The following is a 14635-nucleotide window of genomic DNA, read 5'->3' as shown; positions in this document are numbered from 1 at the left end:
CCCTCCGGAGGGATAGGTCCAGGATGGCTTCCTGGTGTGTGTTGTGAGATACCCTCCAGGGGGAAGGGAGTGGAAAGTCATGCCAGTAGCAGGAAGTCTAAAACTTTCAGGAAGTAGGGAGGGAAATGGGGAGGGCGAGAGAGAGGGGGAGAGAGGGAGTGTGTGTGTGTCCGTGTGTAGGTCTCTGTGAATCTCTGTGTTTGTGTGCATATGTGTGTCTGTGTTGGTGTGTGTGTGTGTTTGCCTGCGTGCGTCAGTGTGTGCGTGTGCATGTGTGTGTGAGGGTTCCTGGGGCCGTAGCAGTTGGTGATGTGGGCCAGGAACACAGGGGCCAGGGCAGTGCTGAAGAAAGAAAATGTGTTTTGGATCTCAACAGATCCGGCTTCTAGATCTCGCTCCGCTACTGATGGGCTGGAAAATTCTGGCAACTTACCCAATGCCTGCAATGCTCAGGCTCATCGTCTGAAAAGCAGGAGCATCAACCATACGCACTCTCTGGGATGCCGGCTGGGACTGAGCGAGCTCGTATGCGTAACGTGTCGAGTACTTGCCAATCGAGGATGTGAGCTTCTTGCTCTCTTCTCCTAGAAGCCGGACAAAGTTTTGGTCTTTGCCTTGCTCTAACTACAGTTTCCAGGCCATCTGCCTCCCGACCTGTTGGACTTGCGTGGAAATGCTGGTTTGTGGGTGTCAGGGCAGATGGAGGGAACCAGAGTCTCTGGGTGTGAGGCCCAGAAGCCTGCAGCCGGTCAGTCTCCTTAGACGGTTCTGATGCTCAGTAAATCGTAGACGCACTGTGTCGGGACAGGAGGTCAGGCCCGCCGAGGCTGAGATGGGATCTTCAGCCCCACTGTAAAATGCGCTGAGGGATAATTTAGGAAGATCCTTTTGGGGGCCAGCAGGGATGGTGGATTGGGAGGGGAAGGCAGGAAAAACCAGAGAAGGGATGCCCCCCATCAGAGGTGCCTTTCTGCCCCATCGACAAGAATCACCAGTAGGACCTTCAGGCCCTTGGAAGCCCAAAGACAGATGCCATTGCCCTGCAGGGTGTGTCAGTCAGGGAGGACGGGCCACAGGTGAGGGCAGCCCAGGGGAACACCCGATGGTCCTCACGTCGAGGAAACACCCGGACCGAAATCAGCTCTAATCCTGCACGATTATAACAGTAACAGTGACGGCCACAAGGAGTGTTAGCATTTACATGGTGCTTTTGCCTTTTGCATTATTCATCTTGGTTGTACCTCATGACGGTTTTGTGTGGATTAGGGTAATGACTCAGAGCCCTTCGGCAGGTGATACAGTGGAGGTCTGCCTTGGGCAAGGAGGAGTCAGACTCGGTATGTGAGGATGCTTTCTATGTGATCACAGGAAGTTGGGTGGGCCACAAATGGGTAAAATGGGAAGAAATGGAAGGAATCGAGATTTATGCGGGGATGCGTGTTGATAAGAATAAATAGCAAGTGTGTAAAAACAGACTTGAGATGATGGCGCGATTGTAATGGGTGTTTTCCTCTTGGATTTCCAATGTTGTTCTTATTATAATGGTGCCATGCGCTTTGAATAAAAATAAACTGTAACAAAGTTATAGATTTATCAGCAGTAGAACATATGGTAAGGCAGCTGTGTTTCTGAGTTAGGCAGACCTGAGTTTAACTCTTCCCTCTGCCTTCACATATGTAAAGTCATTGCCATCTGTGAAATGGGCACATTGATAATACCTTCCCCACCGAGTTTTGAGGACATGAAATGTACGTGCTCCATGGGTGCTAACTAAGGTCATTATCACAGGCGGGGCCCATCCCGAAGGCTTCATGCATTACCACATGCTGTCTTACAATAGCCAGTATGAGGTAGCCACCAGTATCACCCCCATTTTAGAGAGAAGTAGGTCAGGGATTCCCAAGGGCAAGCAACTTGCCCAGGGTCACACAGCAGGTTAGTGACAGAGCTGGGCTTTCGGTCCAGACAATCTGGCTCTAAAGCTCTACTCCAGTGAAGAGCTTGGTGCTAGGGAGAGGGCTAGGGGAACCAGAATGTCACCGGGGCAGAATTTATGGAAGCTACCATCCCCTCGCACTTTCCACTCAAGGCCTATTGTCAGGATCTTTGGGACCGAGCCAGGAGCAAGGCACCGGGTGGCCTAATTCCGTCTCTGGAGGTTCCAGCTGTCACACGCAAAAAGATGAATGTGTGTCGGGCAGCTCCGTTTTTATGTCCCCACAAAGTTTAATTTCCCCGATGTGAGTGGTTGGATTGCTTTGAGGTTTCCAGGGTTTGCATTTTTCATAAAAAGGGCGGTTTATTGGGCATTGTGATGCCGCGAGGCTCTAGTACATGAATGTTAATGAAATTCATGGTTCCTGCCATAATGAGGATCTTAGATCCTTGGCAGTCGGTGGAAGGGTTCTGTTTTTCTCCTCTGTCTTCCTAACTCCTGGGATTTCCACGTCTAGGTGACATACCCCTAGCAAGTTTAGAGTCCGCGCTGTCTTGTTTCGTTGCACTATTCCAAGCCAAGGCAGCAGCAGGACAGAAACATGTTTACCAAAAGGCAGTGGTTAGGGCGGGGGGGAACTGCAGGATCAAATATTCCAGACTTCCAATCCGGCTCCGCTACTCAATTACCAGGTGGCCTGGGGCCGGCTACATCGTGCCTCTGTGCCTTTGTTTGCACAGCTGTCAAGTGTGGGTAATAATTGGGCTTGTACGTTTACCGTGAAAGATTTTAAAAGATAACACACAAAAAGTGCTCGACACAGTACCCAGCACAGTACTGCACAGGCGGTAAGTGATTGCTGTTGTTGGTTAAGCTCCCCCCCTCCCTGCCCTCCCCGTGCACCAGGACAGCCCCAGGCAACGTTACAGGCGTCATCTTATTTAATCCTCCCAGGGGTCCTGTGGGCTGGGATTTTTGCCCCCATTTAACAGATGAGGAAACGGGCTCAGAGAGGTGAAGTGTTTGCCCCAGATCACATAGCTCACCAGAGACAGACGCAGGGTGAGAACCCTATTGGGTTGGGGTCTCCCACCCCCTCCAAAGAACTTCGTGGACACTGCCCAGAATGGCGGGTCTGTCCTCCCAGCCATCTGAAGGAAGCCTCTCATCTTTGACCGGCACAGCAGACAGACAAGGAAATCACTTCGGGGCAACCAAGAATTCTTCCAGCAGCAGGCAAACGACTGCAGACGACCTCGTGCAATGATTGTATCCAGTCACCCTGCAAGGCTGCGGAACAGTTAAGAAGGGCCCTGGAAATTCGCTGCTGGCAGTGCTTTGTGCCAAAAAATGAGAAACGGGGTGTGGGGTAGGGAATGTGGGATATGCATTTGCATCCGCCTGGCCCCCTACCCCGTGCCAGCTCGTGAGCTGGAAGCTGGGGCCAAAGAGACAAACAAGATCAGGTCCCTGCCCCTGTGACACACACTCAAGAGAACAGGCAACCGTGGTACGGGAGCTGAGTGCTAAGTGGTGCAGGAAAAAAAAAAATGTAGTGAGGGCACAAGTAGGCAAGGGAAGGCTTGCCAGCAAAGGCAACATGCTGTGAGTTGGGTTTTGAAGCATGACTAGGAGTTCACTAAAGGGGGAAGGGCTGAGAAAGTGCACCAGAGCCACACACGTTGAGAAAAGTGACGGCCTTCCCGAGTGGTCGGAGCTTCTGAAGAACACGCCGAGGAACGTGGCGGGTGACAGGGAGAAATCAAGGAGCTCTCCCAGGTGCAGCATGGCCGGCCACTGTGGGAGGGCACTACAGTGGCCGTGGCAGAACACATTACCGCAAACCATGTGGCTTAATGCAATAGAAATTTAGTCTCACGGTTCTGGAGACCAGAAGTCCAAAATCAAGGCAGGCTTGCGCACCCTCTGAAGGGTCTTTCCCTGCCTCTTCTGGATTCTGGTGGCTTCAGCTGTCCCTCGGCTCACCAGGGTATCATTCCAGTTTCTGCCTCTGTATTCAAATGACCCCTCTTCTCCTTGGGTGTTCGTCTTCCTCTGTGTGTCCCGTAGAAGGGCACTTACTCTTGGATTTAGAGCCGGCCCGCATAGTCCAAGATGATTTCATCTTAAGATCTTTGACTTAATTGTACCTACAAAGACTTCATTTCCGAATAAGGTCACATTTACAGGTTCCAGAGATTAGGACATGCACGTATCTCTTGGGGGGGCCACTGCTCAACTCACTCCAAGGCTTCACGTTATCTGATGTAATCCTCCAGACTCTGAGAGGCAGAAACCATTGTTGTTCCCCTTTTACGCAAGAGGAAACTCGCTAAAAGGGTAGCCTTTATGAGAGCAGGGACCTCCCCTGTCCTTGGCGTCGGATGCCCAATGTGTAGAATTATTTTTGGCACATTGTAGGTGCTCGGCTGATATTTAGCGAATAAATGCCTTATGGGGAATATCTCATGGGCTGAAGAGCCCGGGCCAATACTTTATTGGTTAGACTCCAGTCTGTATTGTTTAATTAACTGTATGAGTCCGACAATGAGGTAGCCTCTCTGTGCCTTAGTTTCCTCATCCAAAAAAAAAAATGAAGATGTATCTACCTCATAGGGCTGTTGGGCGGCTTACAAGGATAAATCCATATCCAGTGCCCAAAACAGTGCCTGGCACATAACCAGTGCTTAGTAAATAGAAATGCGAAGTGTTATTCCACACTGCCGCTCAAGAGGGGAAGCAGACCAGGGGTGGTTAATGATGGCGCACTGAGAAAAGTGCCAGGGAGCTGTGAGCAGCCAGGGGAGGGGCTAAGAAGACTTTTGGGGAAGACTTTGGGGAAGAGGAGCTACCTGATCGGGGTCATACAGGGCCAGCAGGTGCAAGAGCGTAGAGGTGGGGGAGTCAGGGTGCAACAGGCAGTGGGAGGAAGGGGGCTGAGCCCCAGGGGGGATGTTGAAGACAAATCAGGAAAGGCCTTGTCTTCTGACTGAGGTGGAAGATACCGGGCTGGTTCTGGAATGGAGAGGTCAAGGTGCCGTTTAGGCGCCTCAGTGTATTGTCCGCACCTAGCTGCTACCAACTGTGGGAACTCGGGCAAGGCACTTAACCTCTCAGAGCCTCAGTTTATCCGTTGGCTAAGTGGGGATAATAATGCTACCTGTTGCCTACAATTGTGCCAATATTCATATACAGTGAGTTCCCAATAACTCTTAGCACCTATGATTAGTATTGCTATTCCTACCACTGTTACTGTCATTGTATGGACATATGGCTCATGGTGGGTGGTCGTTATGGCCCCTGTCTTGGCACGGCTTTGCCAGAACTGCGAGCTGCATACCCTGTGTTGAGTTCTTTGTCTTCTCTCTCTCTGACCTACGCTTGAAAGTTTGAGGAGAAATCTCAGGCAGGTGTTAGCGGATTCCAACCCAAATCCTGATCCTTTTCAAGGTTAAGGTGCTTTCGTTTGAGCGGGTGCTGGGGAGCTGTAGTGGATGGGATTGAGAATAGGGGATGGAAAAGACCAGAAGGCCAAGTGCAGGTAATTCAGCGCTCCATCCAGGATACACGCAACGTGGTTTGGACCAGGTTGCACGTCTGTCTGCTTGTGTATGTCTGGGGAAGAGTGTGTGTGTGTGTGTGTACGTGCGTGTGTGTGTGTGTGTGTGCACCCGTGCATTGCACGGTCTTCATTCGATTCAGCATTCCAGTTCAGGAGATGTTTACTCGTCCCCCTGTGTAGGAGTCATGGTGCTGGGCACAGAGGAAAAGATGAGATATACTCACTGCCTGAAGCATTCCCTGGGAAACGGAGGGTTCAGAGGTATGAAGAGGTCATGATGACAGAGTAAGCACCCTCAGAGCAGCCTCAGAAGACCCTGCCCAGAGCCGGGCAGAGAGGGGACAGCGGGGCTGGACGGAAAGGCTGAGGAACCATTCTCCCTGACGAGGAAGGACACACGGGAGTTCCGGGCTGAGAAGCACAAGGACAGGAGAACTCTTTGGGGCTGGGCATGGCTGGAGGGGACCGTGTGGAGCCAGGGAGTGGTGGCCGGAGCTGGAGACTGGCAGAGACGGGCCAGACTGGCCCTGGGAGGCGAGGCTGAGCAGGTTGTTAGCTGCAAGCACGGGGATGGATGTCGTGGGAAGTGCCTCTCCTGGACAGGACAAGGGTGACCTTGGTCTCAAAGCCCTATGGTGCCTCATCTCAGCGGCCTCTCCTCTTGTCCCCTGCCTCAGCTACACTGTTCCTTCCAGGCCCACTGGGACCCTAGACTCTCTCTGTGGGTCTTTGGGCTGGCACCTCGTCCTGGGCCACTCTCTTAGGTGGAGCCCCTTCTCCCACCCTGGCCCACCCTATCCCTGGTCCGCACAGTTCCGGGTCCTGCTCAGGGCTCGTTTCATAATTATTTCTTTGCGATTCGCTTGTTCAGCATCTGATCCCGTCTCCGCCATAAGCTCTGGAGGCGATGACCGTATGGCAGCAGCTGGCCCGCTGTGGGCCCTGCATCAATGTGTGTGTGGAGCGGATGCCCGGATGAACGCGCGAGGGGCGGGCCCGGAGACGGGGAGCGGCGGGTATTCCCAGCGGTGAGGATGCCATCTCTGCAGAAACCCAAATCCAACCTGGATTTATTTCTAGTCCCAGGTTGTTGCATCGAGAAGTGGGGCCGAGGGCTTTGGGGCCTCTCTGAGGCTAGATGATCGAGTCAGTGACTCCTGGCGTGTAGTTAGGTTTTCACATTCCGAGGTGCTCGTGGGGAGGTGGGAGCTTCTCTCTGGGGTCCTCTCTGGGGATCCCCCTCTGTGCTGGGAGTTTTACTGTAGGGACCAAAGCACTAACGAATCTGCCAGAAAGGGATAGGCCAGCTGAGGACGGCCGGCTCCCCCGGATGCCCCGTGGAGACCCCTCCTCAGGGAGTAGCTCATCCAGGTACCACAACGGGAACTTTGGTCTACTCCTACTCCCCATTTCCCCTCCGACAACCAATGCTGCTCAGCTCACAAGAATCCAGACCAGCCCTAATGTCACCGTTCATCCCCAGAGTCCCCTCCCTCCTTCCCTTTCACCTCACTCTGCTTACCTCCCAGGAGCTTCTCAAAACATCCACCCCTCCACCCTCACGGCCCCAGGCCCGGTCTCAGCGCTGGGGGCATGGCCTCACGCACCAGCTCTCGCTGGCCTCTCTGCCTCCAGCCCCTGCAAACCTGCCTCCGTGTTGCTCACAGAGGCATCGTTCCAAAACATAATTTGTATCCTGTCGCTTCCCTCCTTAAGACCTTCAGGGACTCCCTGTTCCCCTGGAGATAAAGCCCAAGTTGTAGCCTGGCCCTTCCTTATCGGTTCTCTTGCCACCATCCCATTGCGCCAGACCTCTCTCTTCCTCATTTGCATCCTCTGGGCCAGCCACGGTGAACCATGTGATGCTTCCAGAACAGTCCCAGCTTCCACCCCGTGGCAGATACGACTTCTCTGCTCAGAACCTTCTTCCTTCCCTATCCTGGCGTTCCTCCCTGGAGTCACTTCCAACGTTGCCTCCTCCAGGAGGCCTTCCCTGATCCACTCCCCGGCCCCCCACTCCCAGACTGGTTAGGCCCAGAAGTCCCCTGTGCTTCTGCCCTCACGGTGCCAGCCCTTGTGTTGCACGTGCCCGCCCCCATCTGTCCACCTCTCCCTCACCCAGCAGGCTGTGAGGCTCCGAGGGAGGGCCTGTGCTTCATTCACAGCCCTGTGTTCCCTGACAGGCTTTTAGGAAATGACTGGCTTCCAGCTGCAGAAGTTACCAAGATTCAGGACAGGGACACACACTCTTCTTTGGTTCAAATGGCCTCTTCTCACCCTAGTTCCGGGGCTATGGAACATGTGGAAGGAGTTAGACTCGCTCAGCAAAGCCCCTCGGGTGGGTGGCACTTCTGGCGTCCTTCTCAGCACCAGACCCTTGTCTCTGGCAGTGACATAGGGCACCCTGCCCAGCGCCCCCGTGCCACACTCTTCCCTACACTTCTTGTGCACGACAGCCACCTTGGGGCTTGGACTCGACCATCAGAGACGCTGGGGTGATTGGTCTGGGGCAGGTCCAGAGCATCAGCATTATTTCAAACACTGCCCAGGTGATTCTAAGAATGGGTAGCCAGCTTGAGAACCACTCACACCTAGTCATGCTACGGTGGCGGTCCTCGTCCCTGGTTGTGCGTTACAACCACCCAGAGAGTTCATAAGATTGCCCGTGTCCTGGACCCACCGTCCCTGACCCAATACATCAGAATCCTGGCCTCAGCACTGATTCCTACAGGACCTTCCTTCCCGCCTTCCTCCCCTCCCTCCTTCTCTCTTCTTGTTCTAGAAACACTTGTTGTGGGGCGCCTGGGTGGCACAGTCGGTTAAGCGTCCGACTTCAGCCAGGTCACGATCTCGCGGTCCGTGAGTTCGAGCCCCGCGTCAGGCTCTGGGCTGATGGCTCAGAGCCTGGAGCCTGTTTCCGATTCTGTGTCTCCCTCTCTCTCTGCCCCTCGCCCGTTCATGCTCTGTCTCTCTCTGTCCCAAAAATAAATAAACGTTGAAAAAAAAAATTAAAAAAAAAAAAAAAAAAGAAACACTTGTGCTTAACCGGTCCAGCTCTGGGACCGCTATGGTAAATCACACCCTGCCCCTCCTAGATGGGGGTTGTTCACTCAGGGACATTAGGAAGGGAAGGCCCTCTGTCCCCTTAAGGGGAATGTGTCCCATGGGCAGGTGTGCTGGGCCCTGCTCCAGCTCCCGGTGCTTCCTCCTCCTCACCGACCTGCTGCTGACTTGGGGACGTGCATGCTGGGCTAGGCAAAGAGACTGTCTCTGCCCAGTCAGGGCTTGGGATCGCACATGGTCACATTAGGATGGGGGCTTTCTGGGGGCTCCCCAAGACCCCGCATCGGGTCAGCAGTGGTGGCGGGCGGGGGGGGGGGCTGCACTTTGCCACGCATGAGGTCTACAGCTGCCCTTTGTGGGTGGCTGCGTCTGCAAGCATGTCTGGGTCTGTCTCACGCGCAGCTCTGGTGAGGGGATGCTAGCAGGACCTTAAGGTCCTTTTGAGGGACAAAATCAACCTGAACTCTGGGCACGTGTCTTTCAATCGGGGTAAAATTCGCATATAATATTAACTGAAGCAAAGAACTCGGGGCCATTCAACGCATTCACAGTATTGGGCAAACTACCACCTCTCCCTAGTTCCAAAACATTTTCGTCACCCCAGAAGGAAACTCGGTTCCCATGAGCTGTCACTTGCCACTCCCCTTACCCCCAGGCCCTGGCAACCACCGATCTGCATTCCGTCTCTATGCGTATGGACAGACGATGTGCTTCTTCATCCATCACTTGATGGACATTGGGGCTGTTTCTGCCTTTGGCTATTGGGAAATCTGGGCATTGAAAATTCTTTCCGTCTACTTCACACATCCGCTGACCAGGTATTCCTAGGTCCTTAACATTAGCTAGTGGCCTTGTACTCATCAAGTACTATCTTCAGAGTGTGTAAGGGGGTGTATGCGGGTTTGGGGCATCTCTCGCTTGCTCCAGGTTCCAGCCTCTGCTGGTATCTCCAGCTCTCTCCACATCTTACCCGAGTGCTTCTGGTCTGATCTCTGCGCTCCCCCACGCCAACCTTGGGCAGGAGGCTGCTGAGGGTTCAGCGTGCACCCGGAGGGGGTGCACAGTGCACTGTGCTGACGAGAGTTTAGAAGTGACTTTCACATGTCACCATCTAGAGCTACCTTTTCCTCCATCCTTTCACCACTTCTGACATCAGATGTGCGGTGGTGTTCCCACACCAAGTAATCCTCCAATTCTCGGTGGACGCTGAGTAGACGTCCTAGAATTTAGCTGGACTCTGACGCTGGCCGCTGGAGTTAGTGCAGACCACCCCCCCCACCCAAGGTTAAGGGCTCAGTCCCACAAGACTGCCCTAGTTCAGATGCGGGTCCCAAGTCCCAGGTTGCATCTGTACTCCTCACCGACTCGCCGTTCACCGGGGGCTCCTACAACCTCCTCTCCGGTTTTGATAATTTGCTAGAATGGCTTACAGAACTCAGTAAAGTGCTTTACTTAGTATTACTGATTTGTTACGAAGGATACAAACGAACAGCCCCCAGGGGAGATACACAGGGCAAAGTCTGGAAGGGTCCTGAGCACAGGGCATCTGTCCCCGCGTAGAGTACAGGATGAGTCGCACTCCCCCCATATGGACGCGTTCTTGTTCACCAACGTGGACGTTCTCTGAATCTCTTCAGTTAAGACTTTTATAGAGGTTTCGTTACATAGGCGTTATTGATGAAATCACTGGCCATCAGCGATTGAACTCAATCTCTCCCCTCCCCCGGGGGGCGAGGGGATGGGGTCGAAAGTTCCAACCCTCTAATCACTTGGTTGATTCCCTGGCAACTGACCCCTATCCGTCGGGATTTTCCAAAAGTCCCGTCGTTAACATAAACTCAGGTGTGGTCGAAAGGGACTTGTTATGAATCCTAAAAAACACTCCTTTCATCTTTATGGATCTGGGCTATTTCAGGAACTGGGCACAAAACCCAAATATTGGAACAAAAGATGCTTCTAGTACTCTATCATTTAGGAAATTACAAGGGTTTTAGGAGTTCTGTGCCAGGAACTGGGAACAAGACCCAACTATATATTTTTCTTATATCATCATAGCACACTGTCCTAAAACTTTATATACACACACAGCCACATAGACTTCCATCCCCTCTGTCCTTCCTGGTTTGGGAAGGAGATAGGATTGGGGACCCCTTAGGTTGATTTGATTTTTATCCTGAATCAAAGAAATCTTCTCTCCGTGAGAGGAATTCTGCCCTATTTCTGGGCCAACTGACTCAAAAGGCCACCAGCTTTTAAAAATAACATGAAAAAACATTCTGCTTGTGACACGAGGCACCCAATGTCGTGGGGGTTACCCTACCACTTTGTACACGGAGTGGGATGGGGTCAGCGCAAGCCTGGAGGGAACCCTGAAAGTAGACATTTACTCCTTTCTGATAAATCCTCACGGTGCCTTCAGTCTGTTTAGCGTTGTGTTATTTTTTTAAAGCTTGCTTGTAGATAATGGTTAGGAGCTGGGCTTTCAGTGTGAGTAATTTAGAGACGGTTAGATGCTTCTGAGCAGAGAAGGGACGTGCCCTGACTTAGACTTTGAAAGGACCTCTCAGGTTGCTGTGCGTGACTGCGTTGCCTGGGTCGAGGAGGCTGCTAGTCAGGGGCTGCTTTGGAACTGCACACGAGAGAATTGTTGCTGGCTTGGCCGGGTTGGAGATGGCCGGGGTGGTAAGAAGCTATCGGATTACGGATATGTCGGAAGGGAGAAACAGTAAGTTCCGCTGTAGATTGGATGTCAAATGTGAGAAAAGGAGTCAAGGATGACTCCCAGAGTTTTGGACTGAGTGGAGCTGGGGAAAAAGGCAGGAGGAGCAGGGGGTTGGTTTGGTAACGCGTCCACGGTGTGTCTGCGGTGCCTATGGCACGTCCAAGTGGAGGTGGAAGGGCCGTTGTGTCTGAGATGGGAATTCAGTAGTGGTAGGGAGGGTGGTGGTGGAGGAAGGCGGGAGCGCCGGAAGGGACAGGGGGCTTAAGGATCACCACCCCCCTACCCTCCGTGCACGTGCACACAATTAACAGGAAACGTAAACGGGGAGAATCACGCTTGGGCCGAGAAGGGGCTTCGGAGAGTATCTAGCAGACGGGGGAAACTGAGGCCCAAAGAGTACAGGCGCTTTTCTCCAGGTCACCCTGCAGGTTAGTGACGGAGTGAGACAGAGCACGTTCTCTGGGCCCCAGGCCCCTGCTCTTTCTGACGCGCCACGTGGCCTACAGCTCCGGAATTCGAAGGCGGCTGTGCGGCGGACGGAAGGCAGGGTGGGCTGAGGCTGGATGACTCCCAGTTTTGTGTTCCTCCAGGTCACCATTCTCGTCAGCCTGGCCCTCGCTTTCCTCGCCTGCATCGTGTTCCTGGTGGTTTACAAAGCCTTCACCTATGACCACAGCTGCCCAGAGGGATTTGTCTATAAGGTAAGGGGATTCTGGCAAGTGAGTGGCCCCCAGGTGACTGCCAGCTTCAGTCAGAGGGTTAATCGAGCTCACCCAAACTCAGGCAACCTCCCTGCAGACTTTTAAAATGGAAGATGCGTCACGCAAGGAGTTTCACGAAGGACTTGGCTTCCTTCCGGCAGGCCGTAGAGTTCTTCCTCCCAGATAGTGCTCTCCAGAGTCAGGAGTCCGGAGGTGGTCCCACTTTGGGGTGCAGGCCGGCGGTCAGGGAGAGCTCACTCCTGCTTGAGATAGGCTGGTCCCTCTACAGAAAGCTCGGCCCTGGCACCAGTCTTCCCGGTTTGATGTCTGATTCCCAGGTCCTGTGGTGGCCCCGTAGAGATGCGAGCACAGGGGGTGGGTGCTTTTGAGGTCTCCCTGAGTCCTACTGGTGGGCCCTTTGCCCTGCACCCTGCTCTGGGCTCCTTCCCTTGAAAAACCAAACCAGCTATGTGGCTTTAGGGCATCTCCTCGCCCCTCTGAGCCTCAGTTCTCTTGCCTGCAAAATGGGCTCCGGGAATACCTGCCCCCAGGATTTTTGTGAGGCCTTAAAGGAGAGAATTCAGGTAAAACCAGTTAGCAAAGGACCTGTTAGATGATGGGCTCTTGACAAATATTAGTTGCACTAAAGACAGAATCTGCTTTACAGCAAAATCAGGTGATAGAAATATTTATAAATTGCCATTTACCGAGTCCCTATTATAAGTCACACCCTTTCTTAGCTATTTGCATAAACATTACCTGAGTTGTAATGTGGCCTGGCCCAGGCCAGGTGACATCGCCTGGCCTCTGGCTGAGAACCCTATGTGGCGATGGCCCCCAGACGGGGGGGCCCCGGCGTAGGTTGGGTTGGAAGCAGTCTGCTGAGCTCCCCCTGACTCTGTCTCTCTCGTCCTCAGCACAAGCGCTGTATCCCGGCCTCTCTGGATGCTTACTACTCATCCCAGGACCCCAATTCCAGAAGCCGCTTCTACACGGTCATCAGCCACTACAGTGTGGCCAAGCAGAGCACTGCTCGGGCCATCGGGCCGTGGCTGTCGGCGGCTGCTGTCATCCATGAGCCCAAGCCGCCCAAGACCCAGGGCCATTAGAGGCCCACCCCCAGCCAGAATGGGGGGTGCGGAGGGGGACCCCCCCATTGGCTAAGCCAAGCTCCAGTTACAAGACACCACTGTACTCCTGGGATATGGGGGTGGGGGCGGGGCTGGGGTGGGTAGGGGGAGGGAACTCACCGAAAATATCGTGCACTGGAGTTGTCTGAATCGATATTTCTTTTTGTCTTTTGGTATTGTTGATTCGTCCCCAAGTCAGGATTATGTACAAAGGCATGTTTCGTGTTGATTGTTCCCATGTAAGATATTTTCAAAGCCACTGCTTATTACTTGTTAGGAAAATTTAAAAACAGGAAGGGAAACAAAATGAACAGAAAAAGAGTCAACTGGCTGGATCTGGAAGACGCTGACGGGCTGTAAAGAGCACAGCCTCTGGGCTTCTTAGCAGAGAAACTGTAGTTTCAGCATGGGGTTTGGAAGGTACCGAAAATGTGAGTGATGCAGGCTGGGGCTGTGTGGCTGGCCTCTGGTCTGCAGGAGAGGACTATGGGAAGTTAGGACCGGCCTAGCTGGAGAGAAGGGCTGATTTCGGCATTGGTAAGCCCGGAACACACACGACCCAAAGTGAGGAGCTCCCACCACCGGTGTGTTTGGCCAAATTAGCACAAATTGTCCATATGGGAATCTAAGCTAGCGCTCGGGCTGACCCAGGGAGCCCGGGGATGGATACAAGCAAACTCTGAGCAGCAGGCAGACGTTCTCTGTCTTTTTCTAGTGTTTCTAGATCTACACGTGGGTACTGCCTATGTTTAAGAGACAGCAAGGGTGGAGAGAGAGGAGAGGAGAGGAGAGGAGAGGAGAGGAGAGGAGAGGCGAGGCTGCGGGAAGAAAGAAGGCACAGGACAGGCAGATATAACATTCGGCCAACCTAGACCACATTTTAAAATTCGTGTTTGTTCTTCTTATGATAAGTCATAACCAGGAGCCTCAGGTGACAGCCAGGGAAACGTAAAGATAGGGGCTGCAGCAGTGCCAAATCAGTCCTCAGAGAAGCTGAAAAATGTGGACCGTCTTTTGCCCACCTGTTGCACTGACAGCCGTTGGACAAGCACCCAAAGTCCCCAATCTAGTTTCAGAAGCTCCTGGCTAGGGGGGCAGCATCTGGCATTGGCCGGGCCTCCTGCTGCCTGGGACCACTTCAGCCTGTGCCTGCTCCCACCCAGCTCTCCTGCAAAGGGTTCCGGGAGGCCCATGCTGAGGGAGGTGGCTCCAGGGCCAGAACTGGCTGGGAGAGTTGGTTATTCGAGATGCAGTACCGTTTCCCCATGAAGCGGTGACAGGCCGTTTAACGGGCATTTTCTCCTGGCTTGCTATGTTGCCGAAAACTTCGTACCCAACAGCCGGGTAATAACACTGGCATAGCTCAAACTATCCTGCCAAACGCGATCATCTGACGTTCCTCCTCCCACCACATCCCCTCCAGTCACCTGTAAATTCATTTGTCATCGAAGCGGAATAACAAATTGTCCCTAGCAACACCGCTGAGCGCTTTATAATTTTGTGGTGTATTTTTGTCCGTAG

At 53.2% G+C, this 14635-nt stretch overlaps 1 protein-coding gene across 1 annotated transcript in view; it reads left to right on the top strand.

Annotated features, from left to right (window-relative positions):
* The window catches only part of NSG2 (neuronal vesicle trafficking associated 2), a 54235-nt gene extending 41142 nt beyond the window's left edge, over positions 1-13093 (top strand). The window contains exons 3-4 of the mRNA XM_047072858.1: positions 11874-11984; positions 12902-13093. Of these exons, the coding sequence (XP_046928814.1) occupies positions 11874-11984; positions 12902-13093 (303 nt within the window). The remainder of the gene's footprint in view (positions 1-11873; positions 11985-12901) is intronic.
* The last annotated feature ends 1542 nt before the right edge of the window (positions 13094-14635 follow it).

This window comes from Lynx rufus, unplaced genomic scaffold (assembly GCF_022079265.1).
Source record: "Lynx rufus isolate CCGP_SWC_20201006 ecotype Redwood Valley unplaced genomic scaffold, mLynRuf1.p SCAF_1, whole genome shotgun sequence".
NCBI lineage: Eukaryota > Metazoa > Chordata > Mammalia > Carnivora > Felidae > Lynx > Lynx rufus.
Note: the sequence above shows the minus strand (reverse complement) of the source record. Positions and strands in the feature narration are given on the sequence as shown.